Here is a 19,431-nt window from a genome sequence, read left to right on the forward strand (position 1 = left end):
TATTTATTTTATCAAGTTTGTAGCTTTAGTATTAGGACTAACAGCAGTCATATGTACTTTTATCCCACCCCCATTGTTTATAATAATACAAACTAATGCATGCGTTTATATATATATATATATATATATATATATATATATATATATATATATATATATATATATATAAATATATATATATATATATGAAAAATTACCCCAAAAAAGCCACTGATATATTGATGTATAAATGTTGTGGGTTCAAACCTATCCACCCCCCCCCCCCCCCTCACCACTGGTGGAGAAAATGTTGCCAGACTGTGTAATATCTATCAAGCTGAGAAAATCTCTGGTTAGATAAAGTGACCAATGGGTGGCTGGGTGGTGTCAGTGAGCCTCCCCACCCCCCCAATGGTCCACTCCCACTCAGCTTTTATTTCAAACTGAGCAGAAAAGTGGTGGGGTCCTCCAGGTAGGACTTCCATAGGTTGGAGAACCTGGCTATAGTGGCGCCATCTATCACACGATGGTCTGCGCTCCAGCTGACATTCAGCACGTGAACTTTCTTCAACTGGCCCTCTTCATCAAAACGTGGCAGCACCTGGCCAATGGATGACAGGCTGTATGACAGGTGTCAGGTGTGATGTAGGTGTGATGGTAGTTGTCAGGTGTGATGGTAGGTGTCAGGTGTGATGGTAGGTGTCAGGTGTGATGGTAGGTGTCAGGTGAGATGGTAGTTGTCAGATGTGATGGTAGGTGTCAGGTGTAATGGTAGGTGTCAGGTGTGATGGTAGGTGTCAGGTGTAATGGTAGGTGTCAGGTGTGATGGTAGGTGTGATGGTAGGTGTGATGATAGGTGTCAGGTGTGATGGTAGGTGTGATGGTAGTTGTCAGGTGAGATGGTAGTTGTCAGGTGAGATGGTAGGTGTGATGGTAGGTGTGATGGTAGGTGTGATGATAGGTGTCAGGTGAGATGGTAGGTGTGATGGTAGTTGTCAGGTGTGATGGTAGGTGTGATGGTAGGTGTGATGGTAGGTGTGATGATAGGTGTCAGGTGTGATGGTAGGTGTGATGGTAGGTGTGATGATAGGTGTCAGGTGAGATGGTAGGTGTGATGGTAGTTGTCAGGTGTGATGGTAGGTGTGATGGTAGGTGTGATGGTAGGTGTGATGATAGGTGTCAGGTGTGATGGTAGGTGTGATGGTAGGTGTGATGATAGGTGTCAGGTGTGATGGTAGGTGTGATGGTAGGTGTGATGATAGGTGTCAGGTGAGATGGTAGGTGTGATGGTAGTTGTCAGGTGTGATGGTAGTTGTCAGGTGTGATGGTAGGTGTGATGGTAGTTGTCAGGTGTGATGGTAGGTGTCAGGTGTGATGGTAGTTGTGATGGTAGTTGTCAGGTGTGATGGTAGGTGTCAGGTGTGATGGTAGTTGTGATGGTAGTTGTCAGGTGTGATGGTAGGTGTGATGGTAGTTGTCAGATGTGATGGTAGTTGTCAGGTGTGATGGTAGGTGTGATGGTAGTTGTCAGGTGTGATGGTAGGTGTGATGGTAGTTGTCAGGTGTGATGGTAGGTGTGATGGTAGTTGTCAGGTGTGATGGTAGGTGTGATGGTAGGTGTCAGGTGTGATGGTAGGTGTGATGGTAGTTGTCAGGTGAGATGGTAGGTGTGATGGTAGTTGTCAGGTGTGATGGTAGGTGTGATGGTAGGTGTCAGGTGTGATGGTAGGTGTGATGGTAGGTGTCAGGTGTGATGGTAGTTGTGATGGTAGTTGTCAGGTGTGATGGTAGGTGTGATGGTAGTTGTCAGATGTGATGGTAGTTGTCAGGTGTGATGGTAGGTGTGATGGTAGTTGTCAGGTGTGATGGTAGGTGTGATGGTAGGTGTCAGGTGTGATGGTAGTTGTCAGGTGTGATGGTAGTTGTGATGGTAGTTGTCAGGTGAGATGGTAGTTGTCAGGTGTGATGGTAGTTGTGATGGTAGGTGTCAGGTGTGATGGTAGGTGTGATGGTAGTTGTCAGGTGTGATGGTAGGTGTGATGGTAGTTGTCAGGTGTGATGGTAGGTGTGATGGTAGGTGTGATGGTAGTTGTCAGGTGTGATGGTAGTTGTGATGGTAGTTGTCAGATGTGATGGTAGGTGTGATGGTAGTTGTCAGGTGAGATGGTAGGTGTGATGGTAGTTGTCAGGTGTGATGGTAGTTGTCAGGTGAGATGGTAGGTGTGATGGTAGTTGTCAGGTGTGATGGTAGTTGTCAGGTGTGATGGTAGATGTCAGGTGTGATGGTAGTTGTGATGGTAGTTGTCAGGTGTGATGGTAGTTGTCAGGTGAGATGGTAGGTGTGATGGTAGGTGTCAGGTGTGATGGTAGGTGTCAGGTGTGATGGTAGGTGTCAGGTGTGATGGTAGTTGTCAGGTGAGATGGTAGGTGTGATGGTAGGTGTCAGGTGTGATGGTAGGTGTCAGGTGTGATGGTAGGTGTCAGGTGTGATGGTAGGTGTGAGATGTGATGGTAGGTGTGATGGTAGTTGTCAGATGTGATGGTAGTTGTCAGGTGAGATGGTAGGTGTGATGGTAGGTGTCAGGTGTGATGGTAGGTGTCAGGTTGTGATGGTAGGTGTCAGGTGTGATGGTAGGTGTGAGATGTGATGGTAGGTGTGATGGTAGTTGTCAGGTGAGATGGTAGGAATGATGGTAGGTGTCAGGTGTGATGGTAGTTGTCAGGTGAGATGGTAGGTGTCAGGTGTGATGGTAGGTGTCAGGTGTGATGGTAGGTGTCAGGTGTGATGGTAGGTGTGAGATGTGATGGTAGGTGTGATGGTAGTTGTCAGATGTGATGGTAGTTGTCAGGTGAGATGGTAGGTGTGATGGTAGGTGTCAGGTGTGATGGTAGGTGTCAGGTGTGATGGTAGGTGTGAGATGTGATGGTAGGTGTGATGGTAGTTGTCAGATGTGATGGTAGATGTGATGGTAGTTGTCAGGTGAGATGGTAGGTGTGATGGTAGTTGTCAGGTGTGATGGTAGTTGTCAGGTGTGATGGTAGGTGTGATGGTAGTTGTGATGGTAATTGTCAGATGTGATGGTAGGTGTGATGGTAGTTGTCAGGTGAGATGGTAGTTGTCAGGTGTGATGGTAGGTGTCAGGTGTGATGGTAGGTGTGATGGTAGTTGTGATGGTAATTGTCAGATGTGATGGTAGGTGTGATGGTAGGTGTGATGGTAGTTGTGATGGTAATTGTCAGATGTGATGGTAGGTGTGATGGTAGGTGTGATGGTAGTTGTGATGGTAATTGTCAGATGTGATGGTAGGTGTCAGGTGTGATGGTAGGTGTGATGGTAGTTGTCAGGTGTGATGGTAGTTGTCAGGTGTGATGGTAGGTGTGATGGTAGGTGTGATGGTAGTTGTGATGGTAATTGTCAGATGTGATGGTAGGTGTGATGGTAGGTGTGATGGTAGTTGTGATGGTAATTGTCAGATGTGATGGTAGGTGTGATGGTAGGTGTGATGGTAGTTGTGATGGTAATTGTCAGATGTGATGGTAGGTGTGATGGTAGTTGTCAGGTGTGATGGTAGTTGTCAGGTGTGATGATAGGTGTCAGGTGAGATGGTAGGTGTGATGGTAGTTGTCAGGTGTGATGGTAGTTGTCAGGTGTGATGGTAGGTGTGATGGTAGTTGTCAGGTGTGATGGTAGGTGTCAGGTGTGATGGTAGTTGTGATGGTAGTTGTCAGGTGTGATGGTAGGTGTGATGGTAGTTGTCAGGTGTGATGGTAGGTGTCAGGTGTGATGGTAGGTGTGATGGTAGTTGTCAGGTGTGATGGTAGTTGTGATGGTAGTTGTCAGGTGTGATGGTAGGTGTGATGGTAGTTGTCAGGTGAGATGGTAGTTGTCAGGTGAGATGGTAGGTGTGATGGTAGGTGTGATGGTAGGTGTGATGATAGGTGTCAGGTGAGATGGTAGGTGTGATGGTAGTTGTCAGGTGTGATGGTAGGTGTGATGGTAGGTGTGATGGTAGGTGTGATGATAGGTGTCAGGTGTGATGGTAGGTGTGATGGTAGGTGTGATGATAGGTGTCAGGTGTGATGGTAGGTGTGATGGTAGGTGTGATGATAGGTGTCAGGTGAGATGGTAGGTGTGATGGTAGTTGTCAGGTGTGATGGTAGTTGTCAGGTGTGATGGTAGGTGTGATGGTAGTTGTCAGGTGTGATGGTAGGTGTCAGGTGTGATGGTAGTTGTGATGGTAGTTGTCAGGTGTGATGGTAGGTGTGATGGTAGTTGTCAGGTGTGATGGTAGGTGTCAGGTGTGATGGTAGGTGTGATGGTAGTTGTCAGGTGTGATGGTAGTTGTGATGGTAGTTGTCAGGTGTGATGGTAGGTGTGATGGTAGTTGTCAGGTGTGATGGTAGGTGTGATGGTAGGTGTCAGGTGTGATGGTAGGTGTGATGGTAGTTGTCAGGTGAGATGGTAGGTGTGATGGTAGTTGTCAGGTGTGATGGTAGGTGTGATGGTAGGTGTCAGGTGTGATGGTAGGTGTGATGGTAGGTGTCAGGTGTGATGGTAGTTGTGATGGTAGTTGTCAGGTGTGATGGTAGGTGTGATGGTAGTTGTCAGATGTGATGGTAGTTGTCAGGTGTGATGGTAGGTGTGATGGTAGTTGTCAGGTGTGATGGTAGGTGTGATGGTAGGTGTCAGGTGTGATGGTAGTTGTCAGGTGTGATGGTAGTTGTGATGGTAGTTGTCAGGTGAGATGGTAGTTGTCAGGTGTGATGGTAGTTGTGATGGTAGGTGTCAGGTGTGATGGTAGGTGTGATGGTAGTTGTCAGGTGTGATGGTAGGTGTGATGGTAGTTGTCAGGTGTGATGGTAGGTGTGATGGTAGTTGTCAGGTGTGATGGTAGTTGTGATGGTAGTTGTCAGATGTGATGGTAGGTGTGATGGTAGTTGTCAGGTGAGATGGTAGGTGTGATGGTAGTTGTCAGGTGTGATGGTAGTTGTCAGGTGAGATGGTAGGTGTGATGGTAGTTGTCAGGTGTGATGGTAGTTGTCAGGTGTGATGGTAGGTGTCAGGTGTGATGGTAGGTGTGAGATGTGATGGTAGGTGTGATGGTAGTTGTCAGATGTGATGGTAGTTGTCAGGTGAGATGGTAGGTGTGATGGTAGGTGTCAGGTGTGATGGTAGGTGTCAGGTTGTGATGGTAGGTGTCAGGTGTGATGGTAGGTGTGAGATGTGATGGTAGGTGTGATGGTAGTTGTCAGGTGAGATGGTAGGAATGATGGTAGGTGTCAGGTGTGATGGTAGTTGTCAGGTGAGATGGTAGGTGTCAGGTGTGATGGTAGTTGTCAGGTGAGATGGTAGGTGTCAGGTGTGATGGTAGGTGTCAGGTGTGATGGTAGGTGTCAGGTGTGATGGTAGGTGTGAGATGTGATGGTAGGTGTGATGGTAGTTGTCAGATGTGATGGTAGTTGTCAGGTGAGATGGTAGGTGTGATGGTAGGTGTCAGGTGTGATGGTAGGTGTCAGGTGTGATGGTAGGTGTGAGATGTGATGGTAGGTGTGATGGTAGTTGTCAGATGTGATGGTAGATGTGATGGTAGTTGTCAGGTGAGATGGTAGGTGTGATGGTAGTTGTCAGGTGTGATGGTAGTTGTCAGGTGTGATGGTAGGTGTGATGGTAGTTGTGATGGTAATTGTCAGATGTGATGGTAGGTGTGATGGTAGTTGTCAGGTGAGATGGTAGTTGTCAGGTGTGATGGTAGGTGTCAGGTGTGATGGTAGGTGTGATGGTAGTTGTGATGGTAATTGTCAGATGTGATGGTAGGTGTGATGGTAGGTGTGATGGTAGTTGTGATGGTAATTGTCAGATGTGATGGTAGGTGTGATGGTAGGTGTGATGGTAGTTGTGATGGTAATTGTCAGATGTGATGGTAGGTGTCAGGTGTGATGGTAGGTGTGATGGTAGTTGTCAGGTGTGATGGTAGTTGTCAGGTGTGATGGTAGGTGTGATGGTAGGTGTGATGGTAGTTGTGATGGTAATTGTCAGATGTGATGGTAGGTGTGATGGTAGGTGTGATGGTAGTTGTGATGGTAATTGTCAGATGTGATGGTAGGTGTGATGGTAGGTGTGATGGTAGTTGTGATGGTAATTGTCAGATGTGATGGTAGGTGTGATGGTAGTTGTCAGGTGTGATGGTAGTTGTCAGGTGTGATGGTAGGTGTGATGGTAGTTGTCAGATGTGATGGTAGGTGTGATGGTAGGTGTGATGGTAGGTGTCAGGTGTGATGGTAGGTGTGATGGTAGTTGTCAGGTGTGATGGTAGGTGTGATGGTAGTTGTCAGGTGAGATGGTAGTTGTCAGGTGTGATGGTAGTTGTCAGGTGTGATGGTAGGTGTGATGGTAGTTGTCAGGTGTGATGGTAGGTGTGATGGTAGGTGCGATGGTAGGTGTGATGGTAGGTGTCAGGTGTGATGGTAGGTGTCAGGTGAGATGGTAGGTGTCAGGTGAGATGGTGGGAATGATGGTAGTTGTCAGGTGTGATGGTAGGTGTCAGGTGTGATGGTAGGTGTGAGATGTGATGGTAGGTGTGATGGTAGTTGTCAGATGTGATGGTAGTTGTCAGGTGTGATGGTAGTTGTGATGGTAGTTGTGATGGTAGTTGTCAGGTGTGATGGTAGGTGTGATGGTAGGTGTGATGGTAGTTGTCAGGTGTGATGGTAGGTGTGATGGTAGTTGTGATGGTAGTTGTCAGGTGTGATGGTAGGTGTCAGGTGTGATGGTAGGTGTGATGGTAGTTGTCAGGTGTGATGGTAGGTGTGATGGTAGGTGTCAGGTGTGATGGTAGGTGTGAGATGTGATGGTAGGTGTGATGGTAGTTGTCAGATGTGATGGTAGGTGTGATGGTAGGTGTCAGGTGTGATGGTAGGTGTCAGGTGTGATGGTAGGTGTGAGATGTGATGGTAGGTGTGATGGTAGTTGTCAGATGTGATGGTAGGTGTGATGGTAGTTGTCAGGTGTGATGGTAGTTGTCAGGTGTGATGGTAGTTGTGATGGTAGTTGTCAGGTGTGATGGTAGGTGTGATGGTAGGTGTGATGGTAGTTGTCAGGTGTGATGGTAGGTGTGATGGTAGTTGTGATGGTAGTTGTCAGGTGTGATGGTAGGTGTGAGATGTGATGGTAGGTGTGATGGTAGTTGTCAGGTGTGATGGTAGGTGTGATGGTAGGTGTCAGGTGTGATGGTAGGTGTGAGATGTGATGGTAGGTGTGATGGTAGTTGTCAGATGTGATGGTAGGTGTGATGGTAGGTGTCAGGTGTGATGGTAGGTGTCAGGTGTGATGGTAGGTGTGAGATGTGATGGTAGGTGTGATGATAGGTGTCAGGTGTGATGGTAGGTGTGATGGTAGGTGTGATGGTAGTTGTCAGGTGTGATGGTAGTTGTCAGGTGTGATGGTAGGTGTGATGGTAGTTGCCAGGTGTGATGGTAGGTGTCAGGTGTGATGGTAGGTGTCAGGTGTGATGGTAGTTGTCAGGTGAGATGGTAGTTGTCAGGTGTGATGGTAGTTGTCAGGTGAGATGGTAGGTGTCAGGTGTGATGGTAGGTGTCAGGTGTGATGGTAGGTGTGAGATGTGATGGTAGGTGTGATGGTAGGTGTCAGGTGTGATGGTAGTTGTCAGGTGAGATGGTAGGTGTCAGGTGTGATGGTAGTTGTCAGGTGAGATGGTAGGAATGATGGTAGGTGTCAGGTGTGATGGTAGTTGTCAGGTGAGATGGTAGGTGTCAGGTGTGATGGTAGTTGTCAGGTGAGATGGTAGGTGTCAGGTGTGATGGTAGGTGTCAGGTGTGATGGTAGGTGTCAGGTGTGATGGTAGGTGTGAGATGTGATGGTAGGTGTGATGGTAGTTGCCAGATGTGATGGTAGTTGTCAGGTGAGATGGTAGGTGTGATGGTAGTTGTCAGATGTGATGGTAGTTGTCAGGTGTGATGGTAGGTGTCAGGTGTGATGGTAGTTGTCAGGTGTGATGGTAGTTGTCAGGTGTGATGGTAGGTGTGATGGTAGGTGTCAGGTGGGATGGTAGGTGTGATGGTAGTTGTCAGGTGTGATGGTAGGTGTCAGGTGTGATGGTAGTTGTCAGGTGTGATGGTAGGTGTGATGGTAGGTGTCAGGTAGGATGGTAGGTGTGATGGTAGTTGTCAGGTGTGATGGTAGTTGTCAGGTGTGATGGTAGTTGTCAGGTGTGATGGTTGGTGTGATGGTAGTTGTGATGGTAATTGTCAGATGTGATGGTAGGTGTGATGGTAGTTGTCAGATGTGATGGTAGGTGTGATGGTAGGTGTGATGGTAGGTGCGATGGTAGGTGTGATGGTAGGTGTCAGGTGTGATGGTAGGTGTCAGGTGTGATGGTAGGTGTGATGGTAGTTGTCAGATGAGATGGTAGGAATGATGGTAGGTGTCAGGTGTGATGGTAGGTGTCAGGTGAGATGGTAGGTGTCAGGTGAGATGGTAGGTGTGATGGTAGGTGTGATGGTAGTTGTCAGGTGTGATGGTAGGTGTGATGGTAGGTGCGATGGTAGGTGTGATGGTAGGTGTCAGGTGTGATGGTAGGTGTCAGGTGTGATGGTAGGTGTGATGGTAGTTGTCAGGTGAGATGGTAGTTGTCAGGTGAGATGGTAGGTGTGATGGTAGGTGTCAGGTGTGATGGTAGGTGTCAGGTGAGATGGTAGGTGTCAGGTGTGATGGTAGGTGTCAGGTGTGATGGTAGGTGTCAGGTGAGATGGTAGGTGTCAGGTGAGATGGTAGGTGTGATGGTAGGTGTGATGGTAGTTGTCAGGTGTGATGGTAGGTGTGATGGTAGTTGTCAGGTGTGATGGTAGTTGTCAGGTGAGATGGTAGGAATGATGGTAGGTGTCAGGTGTGATGGTAGGTGTCAGGTGAGATGGTAGGAATGATGGTAGTTGTCAGGTGTGATGGTAGGTGTCAGGTGTGATGGTAGTTGTCAGATGTGATGGTAGGTGTCAGGTGAGATGGTAGGTGTCAGGTGTGATGGTAGGTGTCAGGTGAGATGGTAGGTGTCAGGTGTGATGGTAGGTGTGATGGTAGGTGTCAGGTGTGATGGTAGGAATGATGGTAGGTGTCAGGTGTGATGGTAGTTGTCAGTTGAGATGGTAGGTGTGATGGTAGGTGTCAGGTGAGATGGTAGGTGTCAGGTGTGATGGTAGGTGTCAGGTGTGATGGTAGGTGTCAGGTGTGATGGTAGTTGTCAGGTGAGATGGTAGGAATGATGGTAGGTGTCAGGTGTGATGGTAGGTGTCAGGTGAGATGGTAGGTGTCAGGTGTGATGGTAGGTGTCAGGTGTGATGGTAGGTGTCAGGTGTGATGGTAGTTGTGATGGTAGTTGTCAGGTGTGATGGTAGTTGTCAGGTGAGATGGTAGGTGTGATGGTAGGTGTCAGGTGTGATGGTAGGTGTCAGGTGTGATGGTAGTTGTCAGGTGAGATGGTAGGTGTGATGGTAGGTGTCAGGTGTGATGGTAGGTGTCAGGTGTGATGGTAGGTGTCAGGTGTGATGGTAGGTGTCAGGTGTGATGGTAGGTGTCAGGTGTGATGGTAGGTGTCAGGTGGGATGGTAGGTGTCAGGTGTGATGTTAAGTGTCAGGGATGTTACAACCCTTATGACACGAAGCATTAGGTATGAGAACTGACCTGAATTTTGCCAATGGCGCCAATAGCAACATTAGGTGGGAGAATCACAGGCCTGGCGTAGGTACCACCAATCTGTGGAAAACATTTACAAACCTAGGTTCAAAGTGCTAATGTAGAGCAGTGCTAATGTAGGCCAGTGCTAAAGTAGGCCAGTGCTAATGTAGGTCAGTGCTAAAGTAGGCCAGTGCTAAAGTAGGGCAGTGCTAAAGTAGGCCAGTGCTAATGTAGGGCAGTGCTAATGTAGGGCAGTGCTAATGTAGGCCAGTGCTAAAGTAGGGCAATGCTAAAGTAGGCCAGTGCTAATGTAGGGCAGTGCTAATGTAGGGCAGCGCTAATGTAGGGCAATGCTAAAGTAGGCCAGTGCTAATGTAGGGCAGTGCTAATGTAGGGCAGTGCTAAAGTAGGGCACTGCTAAAGTAGGCCAGTGCTAATGTAGGGCAGTGCTAATGTAGGGCAGTGCTAATGTAGGGCAGCGCTAATGTAGGCCAGCGCTAATGTAGGTCAGTGCTAAAGTAGGGCAGTGCTAAAGTAGGCTAGTGCTAATGTAGGAAAGTGCTAAAGTAGGCCAGTGCTAATGTAGGCCAGTGCTAATGTGGGCCAGTGCTAATGTAGGCCAGTGCTAATGTAGGCCAGTGCTAATGTAGGGCAATGCTAAAGTAGGGCAATGCTAAAGTAGGCCAGTGCTAATGTAGGCCAGTGCTAATGTAGGGCAGTGCTAATGTAGGGCAGTGCTAAAGTAGGCCAGTGCCAAAGTAGGCCAGTGCTAAAGTAGGCCAGTGCTAATGTAGGCCAGTGCTAATGTAGGGCAGTGCTAAAGTAGGCCAGTGCTAATGTAGGCCAGTGTTAAAGTAGGCCAGTGCTAATGTAGGCCAGTGCTAATGTAGGCCAGTGCTAATGTAGGCCAGTGCTAAATTAGGCCAGTGCTAAAGTAGGCCAGTGCTAATGTAGGCCAGTGCTAATGTAGGGCAGTGCTAAAGTAGGCCAGTGCTAAAGTAGGCCAGTGCTAATGTAGGCCAGTGCTAATGTAGGCCAGTGCTAATGTAGGCCAGTGCTAATGTAGGCCAGTGCTAATGTAGGCCAGTGCTAATGTAGGCCAGTGCTAAAGTAGGCCAGTGCTAATGTAGGCCAGTGCTAATGTAGGCCAGTGCTAATGTAGGGCAGTGCTAAAGTAGGCCAGTGCTAAAGTAGGCCAGTGCTAAAGTAGGCCAGTGCTAAGTAGGCCAGTGCTAATGTAGGGCAGTGCTAATGTAGGGCAGTGCTAAAGTAGGCCAGTGCTAAAGCAGGCCAGTGCTAATGTAGAGCAGTGCTAAAGTAGGCCAGCGCTAATGTAGGGCAATGCTAAAGTAGGCCAGTGCTAATGTAGGGCAGTGCTAATGTAGGGCAGTGTTAATGTAGGCCAGTGCTAATGTGGGCCAGTGCTAATGTAGGCCAGTGCTAATGTAGGCCAGTGCTAAAGTAGGGCAATGCTAAAGTAGGCCAGTGCTAATGTAGGCCAGTGCTAATGTAGGCCAGTGCTAATGTAGGGCAGTGCTAACGTAGGCCAGTGCTAATGTAGGCCAGTGCTAATGTAGGGCAGTGCTAAAGTAGGAAAGTGCTAATGTAGGCCAGTGCTAATGTAGGCCAGTGCTAATGTAGGCCAGTGCTACATCTCTATACTTACACTTCCAATGTTAGATAAACTGAATGTTGTTCCTGACAGCTCTGCTGTGCCAAGTTTACCAGCCAAGCCCAAGTTTTGCAGGCGGTTCAGTTCAACAGCTATGTCAAAGATGGAGAGAGCCTGAACGTTTTTAATGCTGGGTACAAGCAGGCCTTCAGGTGTATCCATGGCAACTCCAATGTTGTGGGAGCCCTGAGGATGGGAACACATCAGACATGACTGGGACACATCAGACATGACTGGGACACATCAGACATGACTGGGACACATCAGACATGACTGGGACACAGACATGACTGGGACACATCAGACATGACTGGGACACATCAGACATGACTGGGACACATCAGACATGACTGGGACACAGACATGACTGGGACACAGACATGACTGGGACACAGACATGACTGGGACACATCAGACATGACTGGGACACATCAAACATGACTGGGACACAGACATGACTGGGAACACATCAGACATGACTGGGACACAGACATGACTGGGACACAGACATGACTGGGACACATCAGACATGACTGGGACACATCAGACATGACTGGGACACAGACATGACTGGGAACACATCAGACATGACTGGGACACATCAGACATGACTGGGACACATCAGACATGACTGGGACACAGACATGACTGGGAACACATCAGACATGACTGGGACACAGACATGACTGGGACACATCAGACATGACTGGGACACAGACATGACTGGGACACAGACATGACTGGGACACATCAGACATGACTGGGACACATCAGACATGACTGGGACACATCAGACATGACTGGGACACATCAGACATGACTGGGACACATCAGACATGACTGGGACACATCAGACATGACTGGGACACATCAGACATGACTGGGACACATCAGACATGACTGGGACACAGACATGACTGGGACACAGACATGACTGGGACACAGACATGACTGGGACACATCAGACATGACTGGGACACATCAGACATGACTGGGACACATCAGACATGACTGGGACACATCAGACATGACTGGGACACAGACATGACTGGGACACAGACATGACTGGAACACAGACATGACTGGGACACATCAGACATGACTGGGACACAGACATGACTGGGACACATCAGACATGACTGGGACACATCAGACATGACTGGGACACAGACATGACTGGGACACATCAGACATGACTGGGACACATCAGACATGACTGGGACACATCAGACATGACTGGGACACATCAGACATGACTGGGACACATCAGACATGACTGGGACACATCAGACATGACTGGGACACATCAGACATGACTGGGACACATCAGACATGACTGGGACACATCAGACATGACTGGGACACATCAGACATGACTGGGAAACATCAGACATGACCGGGACACATCCTAAGCAGAGATATCAGTAGGCTTATCCTAAGCAGAGATATCAGTAGGCTTATCCTAATTTGAGATATCAGTAGGCTTATCCTAATTTGAGATATCATTAGGTTTATCCTAAGCAGATATCTCATTAGGTTTATCCTAAGCAGAGATCTCAGTAGGCTTATCTTAACCAAAGATATCAGTAGTCTAAGCAGAGTTATCAGGATCTGTAACAAATCAGGTATGTGACCAGACCATGAAACAAAAAGGAGCTAAATATGTTTTATCCGTGTTTTATTGCAGTCTCACACCATTATTGTACTAATGACTGTTTAATATAAAGAAAAAGCAATGTATGTCTGTTTGTCTTGTATGCATTACTACACCTTTCATTCCATCGCATGAAACTTTGGGGAGTTGATGAGAATACTCAACGGGAGGTTTCTGCAAAAAAAATTTGCTAACGCGCCGCCCCAGGAGGGAGCAATTTTTGTCTATATATGTTATTTAAAAAAGTAAAAGTTGAATGCGGTTTGACTCCGTTCATCCAAGTGCGATGAAACCCCAGGGAGTTGACCCGAAGTTCCCCTGTGAGCACTATGGCATCTACTTTCATTTTAAAAAAAGGCTATACACTAAAAACATGATGGGAAGCAATAATCATTGACTATATAGAATCAGGTGCGTCATTTGACGCCCTGGCATAGTGCCATTTGGCCCCCATTTGGGCTATACTGAGAGCGCCATAGTGCATACGTTTGTTTTAAAGAGTGCGATAGAATATGAATATGATGTAGTCGTAAAGTCGTTCATCAAATCGAATCAGGGCGCCCTCGTAGGGTGCAAATTGACGCCCCGGACTATCCTGTGAGCACTATGTGCCTACGTTAGTTTTAAGAAGCACCCTACAATATTGACATGGCGGCACAGGACATTTGATGATTGAACCAAGCCAGGGGTCGTACACCGTGCCCCTGTGGCTGTGTAACCTGGGGCTCCCGAGAGCACCCATCTATGTCCCTGACACCTGGGTGGTTGCCAAAATTGTGTTCTACCAGACTATTACGGTGAGTGATCAATGTACACTCAAGGCTTTCACACACCTGACCTGGGGCGTGCTGGGCGATAGTGTAGGTAAACCTGTGCAACAACAAATAGGATCCAAGATATATGGGGCAGGCATTGTTTACATTTAAATATCTCAATTTTAGAAAACAAGATCACATATCTAAGAATATGAGATTGGTAACGCATTGATGAAACGCTCTTAAAATATTTCAACAGACTATTCTATCCCCGCGGCAACACTAGTTTTAAATAAAAGAAGTTTATGTTACTCTAAAATAACAATGAAAATCTGCCTAATTGCAATTTAATGTTTACATTATAAACAACTTTTTAAAACATACAATTTTACAAAATACAAAAATGGAAATTAAATTTTATTCTAACTTTAAGCTAATTTAAACTGTAATGATCTAGTTGTACTCTTGTTTTAAATTATGCCTTATATTTTTTTAAAGATGGGTATGGTAAAATGTAAGTACAGTTTCTAGATCTAGATTAATTGTAATTTGTAAGTTTGAGTTCATGTGATGGGAACATGAAATTGATCAGAATAGCTGAAAGTCTTGTGGAATTATTACATGTAAAATGATAATTACACTAGAGAAATTGGAGTTCCACTAAAATTTGAAGTCATGCCCACAAACTAATAAACATTTCCAGTCACCCCCAAGCTAATCAAATGGTCTGACCTTGTAGAAACTAATCAAATGATCTGACCTTGTAGAAACTAATCAAATGATCTGACCTTGTAGAAACTAATCAAATGATCTGACCTTGTAGACACTAATCAAATGATCTGACCTTGTAGAAACTAATCAAATGATCTGACCTTGTAGAAACTAATCAAATGATCTGACCTTGTAGAAACTAATCAAATGATCTGACCTTGTAGAAACTAATCAAATGATCTGACCTTGTAGAAACTAATCAAATGATCTGACCTTGTAGAAACTAATCAAATGATCTGACCTTGTAGAATCTAATCAAATGATCTGACCTTGTAGAAACTAATCAAATGATCTGACCTTGTAGAAACTAATCAAATGATCTAACCTTGTAGAAACTAATCAAATGATCTGACCTTGTAGAAACTAATCAAATGGTCTGACCTTGTAGAAACTAATCAAATGATCTGACCTTGTAGAAACTAATCAAATGATCTGACCTTGTAGACACTAATCAAATGATCTGACCTTGTAGAAACTAATCAAATGATCTGACCTTGTAGAAACTAATCAAATGATCTGACCTTGTAGAAACTAATCAAATGATCTGACCTTGTAGAAACTAATCAAATGATCTGACCTTGTAGAAACTAATCAAATGATCTGACCTTGTAGAAACTAATCAAATGATCTGACCTTGTAGAATCTAATCAAATGATCTGACCTTGTAGAAACTAATCAAATGATCTGACCTTGTAGAAACTAATCAAATGATCTAACCTTGTAGAAACTAATCAAATGATCTGACCTTGTAGAAACTAATCAAATGGTCTGACCTTGTAGAAACTAATCAAATGATCTGACCTTGTAGAAACTAATCAAATGATCTGACCTTGTAGAAACTAATCAAATGATCTGACCTTGTAGAAACTAATCAAATGATCTGACCTTGTAGAAACTAATCAAATGATCTGACCTTGTAGAAACTAATCAAATGATCTGACCTTGTAGAAACTAATCAAATGATCTGACCTTGTAGAAACTAATCAAATGGTCTGACCTTGTAGAAACTAATCAAATGATCTGACCTTGTAGAAACTAATCAAATGATCTGACCTTGTAGAAGCTAATCAAATGATCTGACCTTGTAGAAGCTAATCAAATGGTCTGACCTTGTAGAAACTAATCAAATGGTCTGACCTTGTAGAAACTAATCAAATGGTCTGACCTTGTAGAAACTAATCAAATGATCTGACCTTGTAGAAACTAATCAAATGATCTAACCTTGTAGAAACTAATCAAATGATCTGACCTTGTAGAAACTAATCAAATGATCTGACCTTGTAGAAACTAATCAAATGGTCTGACCTTGTAGAAACTAATCAAATGATCTGACCTTGTAGAAACTAATCAAATGATCTGACCTTGTAGAAACTAATCAAATGGTCTGACCTTGTAGAAACTAATCAAATGGTCTGACCTTGTAGAAACTAATCAAATGGTCTGACCTTGTAGAAACTAATCAAATGGTCTGACCTTGTAGAAACTAATCAAATGGTCTGACCTTGTAGAAACTAATCAAATGGTCTGACCTTGTAGAAACTAATCAAATGGTCTGACCTTGTAGAAACTAATCAAATGATCTGACCTTGTAGAAACTAATCAAATGGTCTGACCTTGTAGAAACTAATCAAATGATCTGACCTTGTAGAAACTAATCAAATGGTCTGACCTTGTAGAAACTAATCAAATGGTCTGACCTTGTAGAGACTAATCAAATGGTCTGACCTTGTAGAAACTAATCAAATGGTCTGACCTTGTAGAAACTAATCAAATGATCTGACCTTGTAGAAACTAATCAAATGGTCTGACCTTGTAGAAACTAATCAAATGATCTGACCTTGTAGAAACTAATCAAATGGTCTGACCTTGTAGAAACTAATCAAATGATCTGACCTTGTAGAAACTAATCAAATGATCTGACCTTGTAGAAACTAATCAAATGATCTGACCTTGTAGAAACTAATCAAATGATCTGACCTTGTAGAAACTAATCAAATGATCTGACCTTGTAGAAACTAATCAAATGGTCTGACCTTGTAGAAACTAATCAAATGATCTGACCTTGTAGAAACTAATCAAATGATCTGACCTTGTAGAAACTAATCTAATGATCTGACCTTGCAGAAACTAATCAAATGATCTGACCTTGTAGAAACTAATCAAATGATCTGACCTTGTAGAAACTAATCAAATGGTCTGACCTTGTAGAAACTAATCAAATGATCTGACCTTGTAGAAACTAATCAAATGATCTGACCTTGTAGAAACTAATCAAATGATCTGACCTTGTAGAAACTAATCAAATGATCTGACCTTGTAGAAACTAACCAAATGATCTGACCTTGTAGAAACTAATCAAATGGTCTGACCTTGTAGAAACTAATCAAATGGTCTGACCTTGTAGAAACTAATCAAATGATCTGACCTTGTAGAAACTAATCAAATGATCTAACCTTGTAGAAACTAATCAAATGATCTGACCTTGTAGAAACTAATCAAATGATCTGACCTTGTAGAAACTAATCAAATGGTCTGACCTTGTAGAAACTAATCAAATGATCTGACCTTGTAGAAACTAATCAAATGATCTGACCTTGTAGAAACTAATCAAATGATCTGACCTTGTAGAAACTAATCAAATGATCTGACCTTGTAGAAACTAATCAAATGATCTGACCTTGTAGAAACTAATCAAATGATCTGACCTTGTAGACACTAATCAAATGATCTGACCTTGTAGAAACTAATCAAATGATCTGACCTTGTAGAAACTAATCAAATGATCTGACCTTGTAGAAACTAATCAAATGATCTGACCTTGTAGAAACTAATCAAATGATCTGACCTTGTAGAAACTAATCAAATGATCTGACCTTGTAGAAACTAATCAAATGGTCTGACCTTGTAGAAACTAATCAAATGATCTGACCTTGTAGAAACTAATCAAATGATCTGACCTTGTAGAAACTAATCTAATGATCTGACCTTGCAGAAACTAATCAAATGATCTGACCTTGTAGAAACTAATCAAATGATCTGACCTTGTAGAAACTAATCAAATGGTCTGACCTTGTAGAAACTAATCAAATGATCTGACCTTGTAGAAACTAATCAAATGATCTGACCTTGTAGAAACTAATCAAATGATCTGACCTTGTAGAAACTAATCAAATGATCTGACCTTGTAGACACTAATCAAATGATCTGACCTTGTAGAAACTAATCAAATGATCTGACCTTGTAGAAACTAATCAAATGGTCTGACCTTGTAGAAACTAATCAAATGGTCTGACCTTGTAGAAACTAATCAAATGGTCTGACCTTGTAGAAACTAATCAAATGATCTAACCTTGTAGAAACTAATCAAATGATCTGACCTTGTAGAAACTAATCAAATGATCTGACCTTGTAGAAACTAATCAAATGATCTGACCTTGTAGAAACTAATCAAATGGTCTGACCTTGTAGAAACTAATCAAATGATCTGACCTTGTAGAAACTAATCAAATGATCTGACCTTGTAGAAACTAATCAAATGATCTGACCTTGTAGACACTAATCAAATGATCTGACCTTGTAGAAACTAATCAAATGATCTGACCTTGTAGACACTAATCAAATGATCTGACCTTGTAGAAACTAATCAAATGATCTGACCTTGTAGAAACTAATCAAATGATCTGACCTTGTAGAAACTAATCAAATGATCTGACCTTGTAGAAACTAATCAAATGATCTGACCTTGTAGAAACTAATCAAATGATCTGACCTTGTAGAAACTAATCAAATGATCTGACCTTGTAGAAACTAATCAAATGATCTGACCTTGTAGAAACTAATCAAATGATCTGACCTTGTAGAAACTAATCAAATGATCTGACCTTGTAGAAACTAATCAAATGGTCTGACCTTGTAGAAACTAATCAAATGATCTGACCTTGTAGAAACTAATCAAATGATCTGACCTTGTAGAAACTAATCAAATGATCTGACCTTGTAGAAACTAATCAAATGATCTGACCTTGTAGAAACTAATCAAATGATCTGACCTTGTAGAAACTAATCAAATGATCTGACCTTGTAGAAACTAATCAAATGATCTGACCTTGTAGAAACTAATCAAATGATCTGACCTTGTAGAAACTAATCAAATGATCTGACCTTGTAGAAACTAATCAAATGATCTGACCTTGTAGAAACTAATCAAATGATCTGACCTTGTAGAAACTAATCAAATGATCTGACCTTGTAGAAACTAATCAAATGATCTGACCTTGTAGAAACTAATCAAATGATCTGACCTTGTAGAAACTAATCAAATGATCTGACCTTGTAGATGATGTTTTCACAGGCAGCATCCAGGGAGGAGTTGAGTACAGGGTACTGCAGCAGCGACAGCGACGCAGCCTGCCAGACACAGGACAACAACATTAGCCAGACACAGGACAACAACATTAGCCAGACACAGGACAACAACATTAGCCAGACACAGGACAACAACATTAGCCAGACACAGGACAACAACATTAGCCAGACACAGGACAACAACATTAGCCAGACACAGGACAACAACATTAGCCAGACACAGGACAACAACATTACCATCCACAGGACAACAACTTTAGCCAGACACAGGACAACAACATTAGCCAGACACAGGACAACAACATTAGCCAGACACAGGACAACAACATTAGCCAGACACAGGACAACAACATTAGCCAGACACAAGACAACAACATTAGCCAGACACAGGACAACAACATTAGCCAGACACAGGACAACAACATTAGCCAGACACAGGACAACAACATTAGCCAGACACAGGACAACAACATTAGCCAGACACAGGACAACAACATTAGCCAGACACAGGACAACAACATTAGCCAGACACAAGACAACAACATTAGC

General features: G+C 43.9%; 1 protein-coding gene across 4 annotated transcripts in view; it reads right to left on the bottom strand.

Annotated features, from left to right (window-relative positions):
• Positions 1-280: 280 nt before the first annotated feature.
• LOC131937891 (lipoamide acyltransferase component of branched-chain alpha-keto acid dehydrogenase complex, mitochondrial) overlaps positions 281-19,431 on the bottom strand; it is a 32,325-nt gene continuing 13,174 nt past the window's right edge. For all 4 annotated transcript variants that reach the window (XM_059295595.1, XM_059295594.1, XM_059295593.1 and 1 more), the window contains exons 8-11: positions 18,847-18,924; positions 11,332-11,523; positions 9,672-9,743; positions 281-580 (exon numbers count right to left, since the gene is read on the bottom strand). In XM_059295595.1, the coding sequence (XP_059151578.1) occupies positions 413-580; positions 9,672-9,743; positions 11,332-11,523; positions 18,847-18,924 (510 nt within the window). In that variant the 3' untranslated portion in view covers positions 281-412. The remainder of the gene's footprint in view (positions 581-9,671; positions 9,744-11,331; positions 11,524-18,846; positions 18,925-19,431) is intronic.

This window comes from Physella acuta, unplaced genomic scaffold (assembly GCF_028476545.2).
Source record: "Physella acuta isolate Inbredline_101_S28 unplaced genomic scaffold, ASM2847654v3 ptg000225l, whole genome shotgun sequence".
Taxonomy (NCBI): Eukaryota; Metazoa; Mollusca; class Gastropoda; family Physidae; genus Physella; species Physella acuta.